General features: G+C 50.8%; 1 protein-coding gene across 8 annotated transcripts in view; it reads left to right on the top strand.

The window, feature by feature from the left end:
- Ksr1 (kinase suppressor of ras 1) overlaps positions 1-14,557 on the top strand; it is a 132,588-nt gene that overhangs the window by 73,878 nt on the left and 44,153 nt on the right. The window contains exon 1 of one of the 8 annotated variants that reach the window (XM_029483589.1): positions 12,185-12,493. The exons of 6 other annotated variants lie outside the window; for them this stretch is intronic. In XM_029483589.1, the coding sequence (XP_029339449.1) occupies positions 12,374-12,493 (120 nt within the window). In that variant the 5' untranslated portion in view covers positions 12,185-12,373. Of the gene's footprint in view, positions 1-12,184; positions 12,494-14,557 lie in introns of those variants that run through there. One more of the 8 variants, XM_021177248.2, reaches the window with a different exon arrangement.

The raw sequence follows: 14,557 nt of genomic DNA, 5'->3' as shown, positions 1-14,557 counted from the left end.
CTTTTGCAACTGGCTCCTTGAACGATAAAAGTTGCACGCCCACACACACGTGGGTGCATCTAGCATATACACAGAGTATAATGAGCTACAATCTCTGTCTGTCTCCTCGCCCACCGTCCTGCTCATCAGTCAGTCTTCTGCCATACAGGAAGGAGGTTGGACATGCAGTGTGGACACAGATTTAAGTATATAGATTTGGAGACTATACAGAAGCAAGCTGTCCCCATGCTGCCACTGTCTCCCGAGTCTCATTGTACCTCCCTCATCCCTGGCATCTATGTCGGTACCTCCAAATGAGAACACAGCAGTTCAGGCATGTTCACAGAGCTGGCGACAAGGACAGACTTGTGCATGGCTCAATCCAATATGCTGGATTCTTGAGTGTGCCTTTCACCTCTTTGCTCTCTGAAGATATACTTGGCAGCCGGTTTTATGCCCCAAGACCTTGGGAGACTATCTTTGGGGGATGGGGCCCAGTGTGCCCAGGGCGGTGGCTGATAATTTGGAGTGTGCCGTGTGGTGGCTGCTGGGTTAGAGGCCTCCCAGCAAGGCCGAGCTGTAGCTGGTGCTGAGTCAAGCCCTGGCTGAATCACGAAGTCCCAAATGACTTAGCAGAGCTGTGTGCTCAGTGAGCAGTGAGGAGCTGTGTGCTCCTGTGGATCTGAGGAGCGGATGGGCCACCAGGCCCCAAGGCCGAGTGCATGATGGGAACCAGAGTGTCCCTCGGGACAGAGGGCTCTAGGAACAGAGGGTGGGGGTGAGAAAACAGGAACACTGCCTGCTGCCTGTGACCTCTCACCTGGAGACAGTTGACCACTCAGAAGCCAGCTGCTCAAGCAGAGATTATGTCCTGCCCATCTTCATGTGTGGATAGGTGCTGTCTTCCACCCTGTCTCCCCACGTCAATAGCTTGTTAAGCAATAGTAAGGATCCTCTCTTTTCCATCCATTCTCTGGGTGTTCCTAAGCAGTGATGTGTCTGTGCATATGGACTCTGCATAAAGACCAGGGCTCTCAGTCCTTCTGAGCCCTCCACCCTGCAGGAGGCCTGGCCCTTTAACACAATCGCATGCTTCTTACTGTGCCAGACTGGCCCTAGGTCATGGGCACTAGAAGCTAAGTAGCATGATCTGCCTGGCCTGCCTGCCCTAGTACCTTGGCCCACCTACTGTTAAAGGAAGCTAACAAATCCCCAAAGGGTTGGAAAGACAACTTGACTCTTACTGAGGTCCTGTTGATGCCCTCATGAGGTCACTCCAACCCTCACTCAGCATCCTAGCCTGCCATGGGGAGGTCCCAGAACCTGTCAGCCTCTCCAGGAAGCTGGCTAGAGGTCTCTGTAGTAATGTAGATCCTTCTAGAGAGAACCCCGTTTGCTTGACTCTGAAGTTTGAGCTGGAAAGAGTCTCTTCTGAGGAGTACAGACACAGAAGTCAGCTCCCCTCTACCCCCCCTAAAAAATGGTCCCCAGTGCATATGAACGTGACAGGGTCAGTCGGCCAGGCAGTGTAGCATCTTCTGCCCCTTGTTCTGGATGGGAGTTACACGTTCTATGGCTCCCTGGCTGAACACGCCCTCTGAAGGCCCTCGGGCTTGCTGTTGGGGCTACGTTCCAACAGGAGCTGAACATCCCTGAGTTCTGTGGTCGCTGATGTGTGGGTGTGAGGGCACCCAGAATCTGAGGTGCTGTGCGTGTCCCAAGGGCCTCTCGATCTTCTCTCCCTGTGTATCCCAGAGCAGGTCACTTCTTCCCTCTGAGCCTCAGTTTACCCATATCGGGAAGGGTTCAGATAGTTTTTTTCAGCCTTCTCCTCAGGCTTTGAGAGACAGGGAAGCCAGAGCAGTAGAGTTGTGTCCTGTGAGGCGGTTGGGAGGCTTCCTGGAACCGCGCTGCCTCTGTCACTGAAGCCCTCAACCAGGCTGGTCCGTGCCTCTGCTGTATGTCTTCCTCCAGTGACTTCAGTCCCATTGTCCTTCAGAAAGGTCTTCTCAACGCTTTCCCATTGGTCTCCTGGGGAACACATGTCCTGTGTTTGTCCTGTGGGCACAGCTGGGACCCCCGTCCCCCACAAGCACATCTTCGCCTCACAGGCCCAAGCCAGGTTTCTTCGCCAGTGGCTTTTCATGCGTCAGCCTTGCGTGTTTTCACCTCTTTGTGTTTGCTCCTGTCGCTTATCCCACGCAGGAAGTGATGGGGCACAAATTAGAGGCCCGTGGATGCTGAGAGACACAGAGCACCTTCCAGGTGCTTTCCACCCCGTGCAGTGGCAGGGGTTGTTTATGGAGGGAGCGAGTGGAGGCCTCCCTGTGCCTGTGCTCTGAGATAAGCACCTTGTTTGCAGTTGCCAGGTACCCTGGCCAGGACTCTCCATGCACGCTGCACTCATTGACACTTGACAGCTCCCGCATGTTCCCTTCCTGCACTCATGGACACTTGACAGCTCCCGCGTGTTCCCTTCCTGCCTTTTGTTTGCTATAATGGGATCGTGCAGTATGAATTCTGCATGATGTCAGTCTTATTCTCGCCTTTGTGTAAATCCAGAAAAGCCACCTCATTCTTTTACAGCACAATAGTGAGAGAATTCTTCAGGATGTCTGACAGTGGGCCGGGGATGCAGCTCAGTGATAGGTAGGGGGCTGTTCCCTAGAAAGAGCAGCTGGCGAAGCTAAAGGGACGGCTAGCCTGCTGCGGTAGGAACAGAGACATCCCTTCTCCCCCTACTCCTTACCCCTCCGCCCCTGAGAGACCTCCCCCAGACACACATCCAGACACACACACACACACACACACACAGAGTCCCTCAACACCTGAAGAGAGGAAGGAAGGGAGGGAGGGAGGAAGAGATCCGTCATTATGAATGATTGTGTTTGGATGAGACCACTTGCTTACACAGGTGCTCACCGTGACATCAGCATATGAATAAACCTGTGAGCCTGTGCCCACAGAAGCCTCATGTACCTGAAAAAGCTCTGTACCTACCTAGCCCCGGGGCATCTGGCAGGTGGGAAGCCTTTGGCAAGCCTTTTCTGGTCCAAGGGTGGTAGAAATGGATAACAATCAGTGGGGACAGAGGTTGGGCGTATTGAGGTTCCTCAGCATCTCTCTGGCCCTCTGCACACCAGGTCTAGAATGCCTAGCAGCTGAAGGGTCCAGCCTTGACATCTCACCACAGGGTGATGTGTCTTAGGGCATCTCCTGAAGCCTCCTGAGTGGGTGGGGGTCTTTCTGTGGTAGAATTTGTCCCTTCCACCTTTTGAATGTTGTTCTGACTGTAGCTCTTCACGGCTTTATGGCAGGAGGAAGACATAAGCAAGATCATGTATGTATCAGGCCATAGGAAGTACAAGGTTGCCTCCCTAGGGTGAGCTAGCCATCACCTTAACTTGATGCCACAGGGCTGGACAGTGTTTATGGTCACTTTCCAGGCAACAGTGTCTTTCTTGGTGGGTAAAGATAAAGGGATGTCAAGCCAGGACCACACGATAGCACGCACCCTTAATCCTAGGATGCAGGAAGGTGGAGTAGGAAGTTCATGATTTGGAGTCTAGCCAAGGCTACATAATTTCAAGGATAACCTGGGCTACATAGCAAGACATTGCCTCAAAAAGTTAATTATTACTTAACTAGTTCACATGCGCGTGGAGGCGACTGAGCACTGGGACTCATTTGTCCTTACCTGTCTTAGCTAGGGTCACCGTTGCTGTGATGAAACACCATGGCCAAAAGCAGCTTGGGGAGGAGCGGGTTCATTTGTCTCACACTTCGCATCACTGTTCATCATTGAAGGAAATCACAACAGGACCTCAAGCAGGGCAGGAACCTGGAAGAGCTGATGCAGAGGCCATGCGTGGAGGGGTGCTGCTTACTGGCTTGCTTCCCCTGGCTTGCTCAGCCCACTTTCTTATAGAACCCAGGTCCCCCAACCCATGGGTGGCCCCAACCATAATGGGCTGGGCCCTCCCATATCTGTCACTAATTAAGAAAATGACCTACAGTCGTGTCTACAGCCCAGTCTTACAGAGACGGTTTCTCAGTTGAGTCTCCCTCCTCTCAGATGACTCTAGCTTGGATCAAGTTGACAGAACCCTAGTCAGAATGTCACCTGAGTGTGTCCCAGCCCTCCACAGCTCAGAGGCTGCTGTGCCTCTTCTTTTATTTTATTTTAAGATTTAAAAAAAAAAAAAACCACTTTTTATTGAATCTTTGTAAGTTTGACATCATGTGCCCCAGTCCCACTCATCTCCCCACTCACTCACATCTGCTCTTTGTCCTTATAACCTTTCCCCGAAAATAAAACACACACATACACACACACACACACACACACACCCCACATACACATACACCATACACGCACTTACATACACACACACACACCAACCCAAAACAAACAAACAAACAATGAAAGCATAGAAAACATCTCATCATGGAAGCTGTTATATCACAGTGTGTTCCACAGTATACCCCTCTGTCCACACATCTTCACTTACAAATGTTCGTTGTAGTGAGTCATTAGTTGTGTTTGAGATCTCAGGCTTCTGTGACACCATCAGTATTGGATCCTTACTGTGCCTCCTGGTTATCTTGTTGTTCTGTGTCATGGAGATCCTGCAGCTTTGGGTCAGCAAGACTGGCACTTTCACATGCCCCAACCATTTGTGGATTGTATAAATTTTGGTGTGGGGCAACTCAGAGCCCTGGATCTAGGCCTGGGTGGCAGCTGAGCTGGTCAGTGTGCTGACTCTCCCTTATCTACACCACCAGAGGAACCTCTCCAGCACTGCTCCAGCTAGGTCACCCAGTGCGACCATTGGCAAGGGGCAGGGTCAGCTCTTGGAGGCTCAGGCACACCCAAGCCTCTAAGAGCCAGCTCCACTGTGCTGCTTAGTCAAGGATCTGGGCCCACTTTCCCTGGTGCTGCAGAAGGTGAGCAGCTGGACCAGCTCTTCCACTCTCACACCCTCGGGGCTGGCCCACCTGTGCCTTCACCATCAGGGCTAGCTCTACTATGCTGCCCAGATGAGGTGCACAGCAGCCTGCACCCCCCAAGGGCTTCATCCGGTGAGGGACAGGGCCAGCTCATCAGTCTCAACTCCCCCAGGGCCTGCTCTCCTGACTGCTGCAGGTGGTTAGGGGCAGTGGTGGGGAGTGGCTTCACCCCTGCACCCACAGCTATGGCTTTTCTTTTTTTCCTTTTTTTTTTTTTTGTTGTTGTTGTTGTTTTGTTTTGTTTTTTTCGAGACAGGGTTTCTCTGTGTATCCCTGGCTGTCCTGGAACTCACTTTGTAGACCAGCCTGGCCTTGAACTCAGAAATCCGCCTGCCTCTGCCTCCCAAGTGCTGGGATTAAAGGCGTGCGCCACCACCGCCCAGCCTGCTATGGCTTTTCTTACCTGGAAATCTTGGATTCCTCTTCTTTCCCCACACCAGTGCGGATCCTGGACAGATGCTTTGCTTAATAGAACCTCAATGATGTGAAGGCTCTGTCCCCTCCAGTGTGGGGACACTGTCTTAGATACACAGACAAACTGAATTCTTCAAGGTTCTATATCAGTGATTGTCAACCTATGAGTTGTGATCTCTTGGGGTGGGATATCAAATGACCCTTTTACAGGGGTCACATATCAGATATTTACCTTATGTTCATAACAGTATCAAAATTACAGTTACAAAGTAGTAACAAAATGATTTATGCTTGCAGGGATAACAAAAACAGGAGGAACTGTATAAAAGGGTCACAGCATTCGGAAGGTTGAGAACCACTTCGATATCAAGAGTGTTAAAAGTATGTGCATGTTGGGCTGTTACTACACTTGAGCTGTACAGCTCTTGTGTCTGCCTAAGAGTGCCTAAGCCAAGAGATTAGATGCTGTGACACTCTCTGCCTCATGGGCTCCAGGTTTGGGTAAAACACAACTTGAGAGTTGACATAAGGTGCTCTAATGGAAGCCAGCATGAGATGTATGATGCTAAGACAGACTCATCCCAGGCAGTCAAGGAAAGTCCACGTCAGAAAGACATCAGGCAACACCAGGGAAGTCGTTGTTCATCCCGAGTAGGGCAGGAAGAGCACCAAGACAAGGAAACGGTATCTGTGGGGACCCTGAGGCTGGAAAAAGCCAGAGCTGTGCTCCTAAGATACAAGGGAGAAAGGCTGGGAGGAGCCTGGGCCAGCTCAGGAGCTCTGTGTGTGTGTAGCAGAGGGCGTGGGTTTGACTTGAGGAGGGTAATTGAAGCATGTGTGAGAGCTAGGGAGGAAGGTTGGATATTGGAATTCTTTTATGGAAAACAAAGCTCCCACTGGTGAACAGGCAGAGAATGGGTTTGCTGAAGAGATGCAAAGGAGAAGGCAGCAGCCTGCTTGCAAGTGGGGGCCCAGAGATGGGTCAGAGGCAAACCCCACCCCTTCATTACTGACCGTTTCCAGCCACCCTTGCCCCACAGGTTAAGTCTGAACATCACAGCTTGGGTTTCTGGCTGCAACTAGGGAAATGACTTCAGAACCCGCTGGCCAGGAGCCACTTTTTCCCCCTTCAGCAATTTTCCTGTTGGAAGTTGTTAAAGGAAGTGGGAAGGGCCAGCTGGGATCAGTTATAGCAGGCAGGAGGCGGATGCTGCGAGGAACCTGTGGTCCAGCACAGAGCCTCAACGTTTGCCCCTACATAAGCTCCTGTAGCCGGTGCTTCTGAGCTGAGGATGTCCCTGGGCCTGGACAAGGGCTTTATGTTGTGGGCCAGTAGGCAGGATTCTCTTCCCCTTTTCTTCTGTCCTCTCAGCCTTCTCTGGGATGAGCACCTGGCCATTGCCACCATCTTGGCCTCCCACTGGCTGTAGCTGTATTGGCCTGAGAAGGGTGGCTTCAAAGACAGGAAGGTTCTCTAAGAAGCAAACTCACATAAGCACATTGGCTCTTGAGGTACAGATCAACAGGGTGAGTCCTATGGCCCTTCCCCCAGCCCTTTTCTCCTCCTTTCCAGCCCCACATCTCCCCTAAAAGCCAGAGGCCTGGCTGATCTCAGGCAGCTGAGAACCTCCACCATGCTGCCTTGAGGAGGAATCTGTATAGAGATGTCAGCCCCCGTTGTGTGCTAGAGGAAGTGAGATTGTTGTATTAGATGCTGGGTCTCAGCATGGATGCTGGATCTCAGGGGTAGCTTGGTCCACTGGACCACAGACTCCTCTCCTCCCTGCTTGGGATGGGCCAGCAGAGGCCCAGTGGGTGACCACACACTTCTGTCAGTCACATTTAACCACACAGAGGAGCTGAAGTTGAGATGTGAAAGGGGAAGATGGAAGTGACAAGGCTTTGTATGTATGAGTGTGATACATGCACACATGTGCACACGGGTCACAAACGTGCGCACACACAATCCTGTTTAATCATCATGCCTAGAAAAGGGGGCAAGGGGCCTCATTTTCTGGTTTAGCAAGCTTAAGCTCAGAGAAATTAAGAACTGTACACCGAGTTAGCTGCTGGAAAGGTCAGAGTTCTAACTCAGGTTGTTGTGACCCAAAGCCATGGGATCCACCCTCAGCCCAGGCCCCAGAGCATCCCAGTTCAGTGTAGCTGTCTCTGGTGGTATGACAGAGCTGGCTGCCTTCCTCTCACATTCTTTCCCCCTTCACTGCCCTTAACCTTCTCTCTCTTCTTTAATGCCCATTCATTGTGTAGTCAGTCATCAATCATTTACGTTTTGCTAGGTACCCAAATGAATCATCTCACCCTGGGGAGGTTACGGCTGCACAATGCACTTGTTACAAATCGTCACCATGCCAGGCTGAGCGTCTGAGGGCTGCAGGTCCCAAGTGGAGGATGGACATCACTCTCTCACTAGTTAGCTTACTCTCAGTAGCATGTGCCTAGCCATGGTTGTATAGAGGGCACCATTCTAAGTATATGCCACTTTATCTTTTCTGATCCTGAACCAAGTATCTAATAAGATTCTGAGGTAGGAGAGCCACTGGGCTCAGGCAGTCAGTAAAGAGTCATGGGTAAGAGCATGCCATATTACTTCGTGTTGTGTGGTGCTGTGAACTACATACCCATCTCCTAGTTCTTTGGAGCTCTAGGTCACTGAGTGTAGATTGCATGTGCTATGAGGACAGGAATCTCGCTCTTGCAGTTGTGGCTCTGTCCTCTGTGTGTACACACCGGCGTGCTTTCTGAATGTTTAAGTTCAAATATCATCCAAAGCCTTTCTGCCCCCTGGGGCTGAGATGTCACAGGAGTAAGTGAAAAAGGCACTCCAGCTATCCGCTGGGGCCCTTGAATTTGCCAGTCACTGTGGCAGCTATTTCTGGGCTGATGTGTCTGCGGGCCACAGGCTGGACTTGGATAAACAGCATGTGCCTGTGGCCCATGCCTTTGGAGTAGTGTGTGCTCAGCCTCCTCTGGACACTGTCAGCTTCCAAGCCGCCAGCTTGTATGTGTGCTCCCTCCTCCTCAGGGAGGGCAGCCATGAGGCTTGCTCTAAAAGAGATCTGATGAGCCAGGTTGCTTAGGAAAATGTTTGTGTCAACTCTGCCCTGCTTCAGTTATCCTAAGTCACAATTTCTTCCTTGGCTCCCTTTTGTGTGTGTGTAGGGTATGCTCCTGTGTGTGCACAGGAACTGTGTGCACGTGGAGGCTCGGAGGGTGTTGGATACCCTGCTCTATCACTTCTTCACCTTAATCCTTACAGGCAGGGTCTCTGACTGAACCTGGAACTTGCTTGGTCGCCTGCAATCCCCAATGACTATCCTGTCTCCACCCACATAGCACTCGGGCTCCTAGTGTGCACATAGCCACGCTCAGTTTTTTAATGTGGGTTCTGGGGATTCGAACTTGGGTCTTCACGCTTGTACAAACAGGCTCAATCACTGAGCTATCTATCCTTAGTCTGTCACCCTTCTTTTCAATAACTAGCAGCAGGTAAATCTCAGGGTTCCCTGCTCCCAAAAGCGTACCCCACTTTGACTAAGGCTGTACAGGTGACCCATCTGAGTTGCCATCGGCCAGCTGTGTGCTTGGGCAAGTCCCTTAACTTCTCTGTGCCCATTTTCTCATCTGCTGGTTGTTCTGGTGAGAAACGTGGAGTCACGTCTGGTCCCTTCTGCCTCCTCTACCCCCACACTCAGCTCCCAGCTCCCACGGGCTCTGTTTCCATGCATGTCCCAGATCCATCTGTGTCTGTTCCATTGGCAGCATACTCCATCACTCCCAGATCCATGTCCCCTCCTTCCGTTTCATTTTTTATGAGCCCACAGTGGTTTTGCTTCAAGATCACATCAAGAAAGCTGGCTTTTCTGAGTCTAGTCCTGTGTCGGGATCCAGTCAGGCCCTGTCACCATTCCTAAGACCCTGAAGTATTCAGTGTCCATATCCTTCCACACCTCCTGCCTCTTCCCTCTGCCCAGCTATCAGAACAAGGCAGGTTGCTTCCTGTAACAGCCACAGACCCTCGTATGTTCGTGTCTTCTGCCCACGTGGGTCTATGTCCTCAGCCTAGTGTCTCCTCTTCCTCTGCAGGGCTGAGAAGTCAGGACTCTAGTGAAGCTGCCCTGTCTAAACCAGATGCCGCCCCTCCTCTCCACAGCCATGTGCAGTATTCTCCATAGCACTCATTCACAAATTCCAATTACACATTGTAGTTAGTTTTGAATTTGTTCTTTATTTTGGTTCTTGCTGGAAAAAAACAATATTATGCTCACTCTGATATCCCCAAGTACTGAATAAAGTCCTCTGCACACACTGCTCTTTATTGATTGGAATGAAGGATGGATAGATAGGAAAAGGGCAGGGTACCAGGGACAGTGAATACTTACCATGCAAAGCTGATGCACACTCCTCCCACTAGTCAGTCCTTCTCCGTAGTAAATGTAGCTATCCAGTAGCCCTAAGGCAGGAGCCCAGAGAGGTGTGTGTACAGGACCGGTACCATTAAGACCTGTCTCCTGGGTGAACAGCCCTGTGTGCCAGCGTGCAGGACCACGGCAGCTCAGCCACGCTTCTCAAGGCAATTGTGCCTGTCAGAGGGGCCACGGGGACTGCTTCCCTTTGAACTGTAGCTGCCATCTCAGGGAGGGCTCTGATTGGATAGACTTTAGTCACATTCTCACAGACTGTGACCAGCAGCCGGTTAGGAAGATGGAGAGTAGAGGTCAAAGGGCTCAGCCTGGGTGGAGGCTCCCCCCATTTTATGGTAGCATCTCATGATTGCAGGCTGGCCTTGCACTCACTGTGTAGACAAGACTAGCCTTGGTCATGTGACCGTCATGCTCCACATTCCCATGTACTGGGATTATAGGTTTCCACCACAGTGCCCAGACTAGATTTTCCCTGCTATTTAGTACTTATTCATATGTTCATGTTCAAAATGTGTGAAGATGGGGCTGGAGAGATGGCTCAGTGGTTAAGAGTACTGACTGCTCTTCCAGAGGTCCTGAGTTCAAATCCCAGCAACCACATGGTGGCTCAGAACCATCTGTAATGTCCTCTTCTGGTGTGTCTGAAGACAGCTACAGTGTACTCATATACATAAAATAAATAAGTCTTTTTTAAAATGTGCAAAGACTAGGGAGTAATAATAGTTCTGTTTACTAATTGTTTATCTCATAGTCTCAGTGCTGGGAAAGAAACGCTGCTAAAGTGACTGCTTCCTTCTGGGCAGACTTCTTTATTACGATCCTTTAAAAAAAAAAAAGGTGTATTTATTTTATGTATACGAGTGCTCTCTCTGCGTGTACACCTGTGTGCCAGAAGAGAGCATCAGATTCTATTATAGATGGTTATGAGCCACAATGTAACCTCTAAGTCATGTCTCTGGCTCACACCCATTTCTTGTAATGGTGTAGTTCACATGTGAATTTAGGCTATAATTATTTAGCCTAAATAATTATATTCCTGTGACTGAGGTGAGCTGTACCTAGATGGTCCCATCCTCTCCTCCAAGTGACCTTCAAGAAAGCATTCGGTAATGCTCAGAGTGCAGCAAATGGGACATGTCACCCACCTGAGGCAACAGAGGTGGACAATGGCAGAGCCAGGATGCATCTCCAGGACGTCTGGCTGCAAAACTGGGACACAAAATTCTCCTTCTCTTCTTTGTTTTCTCTCCCTTGGTTTTCTCTCCCTTGGTTCTCACAGACAAGCTCTTGTCTCTTTCCCTCTGGTGCCCGAGATCTTTACATGCATTGAATCTTTTTTTTTCCTGTGTATGTGTGCTCACACATACGTGCATACATGCGTCTGTGGAGGACACAGGTCAGCACCACACATCCTCCTCATTGCTCTTCACCATGTATTTTGAGACAGGGTCTCAGCCGGTCGTGGTGGCGCACACCTTTAATCCCAGCACTTGGGAGGCAGAAGCAGGCGAATTTCTGAGTGCGAGGCCAGCCTGGTCTACAAAGTGAGTTCCAGGACAGCCAGGGCTACACAGAGAAACCCTGTCTCGAAAAACAAACAAACAAACACCAGAGACAGGGTCTCACTGAGCCTGGGATTCACTGATTCGCCAGACGGTCTGGCCACCAAGTCTGAAGGAGATTACCGTCTCCACCTCTCCAACCCTGAAATGACAGCTGTGGGCCACCTTGCCGGGCTTCCTCTACTTGAGTTCTAGGGCTCTGAACTCAGGTCTTTAGGCTTGTGGGACAAGCACTTAACCAACTAACCCACCCCCCTCAGTACCCTTAATTTTATTTATATTAAAAGCAATTATTTATTGCTTTAGCATAGCATCCCCAAATCTAATTATAAGTGTTGATTTTAAGAAAATTAGAAAGTACAGAAAAACTTCAAAAGGAAAGTGAAATTGTCCCAAACGTTGGCAGTCCACCCTACTCTGGAGTCCTTTTTCATTTTTTTTCTTATTTTGAGAGAGGAAGGGTCACTGGTCCTTGTGTCACTTCTAGCTGTGTGACAGCCACCACATGCTCCTTTGGTGCTGTCTTATCCGCTCTCCAGGGCACACTGTAACTCTCAAGGTTCTTGTGTGCCCCGAAAGTGTTAGAGGCTATGGGGGTTAAAGGGTAGTTGCAGTTCACGTGGAGGTGGGGAGTTCCCAGATGACTCACGGGAGGTGAGAGAGAACGGTGCTCCCCCTGACTCAGTTCCTGCTGTTGGCAGGGAGGCAGTGAGGCAGGGAAAGCTGGGTTCTGGCATCCTGGGTCCCCACCCCCTGCCATGAGGCCGCCCAGAGCCTCTGTCTCTGCCTCATGTCCAGCACCTGCTCTGGGAAATATGTGCTGACTCCCCAGCTCCCAGGCACAAACTATTTTTGGCTACAGTGACCATTCGCTAGTAATGAAAACAGAAACCCCGCTCCCTGCCTTGCTTTTCCGTGGGACAGTGCTCTGGGGGCCAGGGCTGCGGTGCTCAGGGCCCCCTCACCATGCATTGCCTGTGGAGTTGGGTGACCACAAAGGCGTCAAGGGACCCAGAAGCCCCACCACCCACCTTGCCGAGAGAAGCCCAAGGCTCAAGCCGGCCTGCACCAGATGAGAATTGTGAGGTAGGCAGCAGAGGGCCTTCCTTTGGGTCCTCGAAATGGGTCCCTTTGGCTGGACCCTGAGTCCTTGCTTTGCCAGCTGGCTCTAGAACACACCAGAAAAGCATGTACCTTAGGGGAGGTGACTGTCCTTTCACGTCCCATTCCCTCCCTCCGTTATGACAGAGAATGGCTAAGGAGCCGTCCGAGTCTTAGACATCGATGGCCCCCATCTTTATAATGAAGGGGTTGGCTGTTTTCATGCTTCTGGTTGAGACAGAACACACTTGTTTTGAGCCTGCTGTATCCATGAGACCTGACCTGTTCCTGCTATGAGGGGTTGAGCTCACCTTACCCTTTAGTCTTCTGGTCGGTCAGGACAGGGAAGTTGGGCCACATAGAGAATCTAAATGTTGACTGGAGAGAAATGGGGCCAAGACCCAGGTTGCAGTGGCCCAGGATGAGTAACGGAACCCTTCAGAGTCTGTATGTATAGCTAGCAAGCACTTAATGCCTGAGCTACTTACTGAGTGGTGGCAATACCCATAATCATTACTTACATGGTTCAGCTGATTAGAGAGGAGGATGCTCACTGAGAAGCTGTGTAAGAATCGGTGGGCCATGGGCCCCTGTAAACCTTGGCTCTTGTCTTGGAAGCTAGCTGTTGGATATAGCTGTTGCTTTGAGGTTCCCATCCTCCTGTTATAATAAAACGTGTTCCTGTCACCGGAGTTAGGGAAGGTACGGTGGGCAAGATTTGTTCCCTTCTATCATCTGTGTTAGGGACTTGGCAGGTTCTAAAGTGACATCCTAGGACTGTTTGCTTTGGATTACATAGGGCTCTGGTCCCACAAGCCCAGCGTGTGGCTTGGCACCACTTGGGCAGTCGTCTTTGGAAAAGAGGCTCAGCGTAGGAGTCAGGGGCTTCCCCTCAGCTTCTGTGTGGCACCAGCTCAGGTGACCTAGAAGGAATGGCGCCTTGACAAATGGGTAGGGAGGGCTTGCTGGGAGCAGGTGAAGTCCTGAGGGAATGTGTGCTGTTAATGTGGGCCCAGCCATGTCAAGGACCCCAGAGTCTCAGGGGTCCTTGGGAAATAGGAATGCCTTCTCCACAGGCTTGGACAGAAATGGCAAAGCCTCCCTTGTGGAATCAAGTGTGAGTGTTGACAGTGTGTGCAGAGAATGTCTGCCCTACTCCTCCCCCATGTTTATGGCCTTAAGGCTGTTTCCCTACAGACACCACTCCTACCAAGATTAGCTAGACCTGTCACTTTGATCCAGATGCATCCCATAAACCCTGCCCCTTGTTTATTTGTGTATACTAACCCTGCCTCCTTATTCAGCTGGATGCCATGACACCTTCCTGCTTCCTAAGTGACAATCACACACAGTCTCCCAGTGCTGCGCTTTCTCCATCTAACTGCCCTGGCCACCCAACCCCAGCCTTGTCTATATGTGTCCGTCCTCTCTCTTGTGGTTCCCGTTAGTTCATGGACTTTGGGAGATGTTAGGAGGCCCGCCATGAGGCACGGCCTGTTCTGCTGTTGGTTCCTGTGGATGCAGATAACCGGGGCCTGGTCCCAGAGCTGCTGTTTGGATAACACAGGCAGATTTCCTCCTTTAGGTCCTGTTTCTTTTTTCTTTCTTCCTCTGTAAATTCACTTGTAGGCTACATTATCTCTAAGGTCTCTTTGAAGTCTGCCTCCGACTTTGGCAGCCGATGGGTTTCTCCTTATTTTATTGGGTATCCACTGGCTTCTTTCATGTCCTCAGAACCTGGTAGCTATGGTGACAGCCCCCCTGGCTTGGGTCTTAGCCGCCCTCTCAGAAGCTTTGTTGGGCTTCCATAGCTTTGAAGCCCAGTGCTGCTGTGGGGCCTTTAGTGTTCAGCAGCCCTGGAAAACTACTGCCTGCCCTTGGGTCGCCTGAGAGGTCTCTAGCTGCTCCTGTCCGGGCGTCTTAGGGGAGCTCTGAAACAATGAACCCTTGTCTCTAGACAGAGAATCTGCTTCTCAGGTCTCCGGCCCTGGGCTCCTGCCTGCGTATAACCCAGTTCATTCCCTTCTGGGACAGACAAACTACCCAGGA

The sequence above is a fragment of the Mus caroli genome, chromosome 11 (assembly GCF_900094665.2).
Source record: "Mus caroli chromosome 11, CAROLI_EIJ_v1.1, whole genome shotgun sequence".
In the NCBI taxonomy this organism is placed as follows: Eukaryota; Metazoa; Chordata; class Mammalia; order Rodentia; family Muridae; genus Mus; species Mus caroli.
The sequence above is the reverse complement of the archived record's forward strand: the minus strand, read 5'-3'. Positions and strand labels throughout refer to the sequence as shown.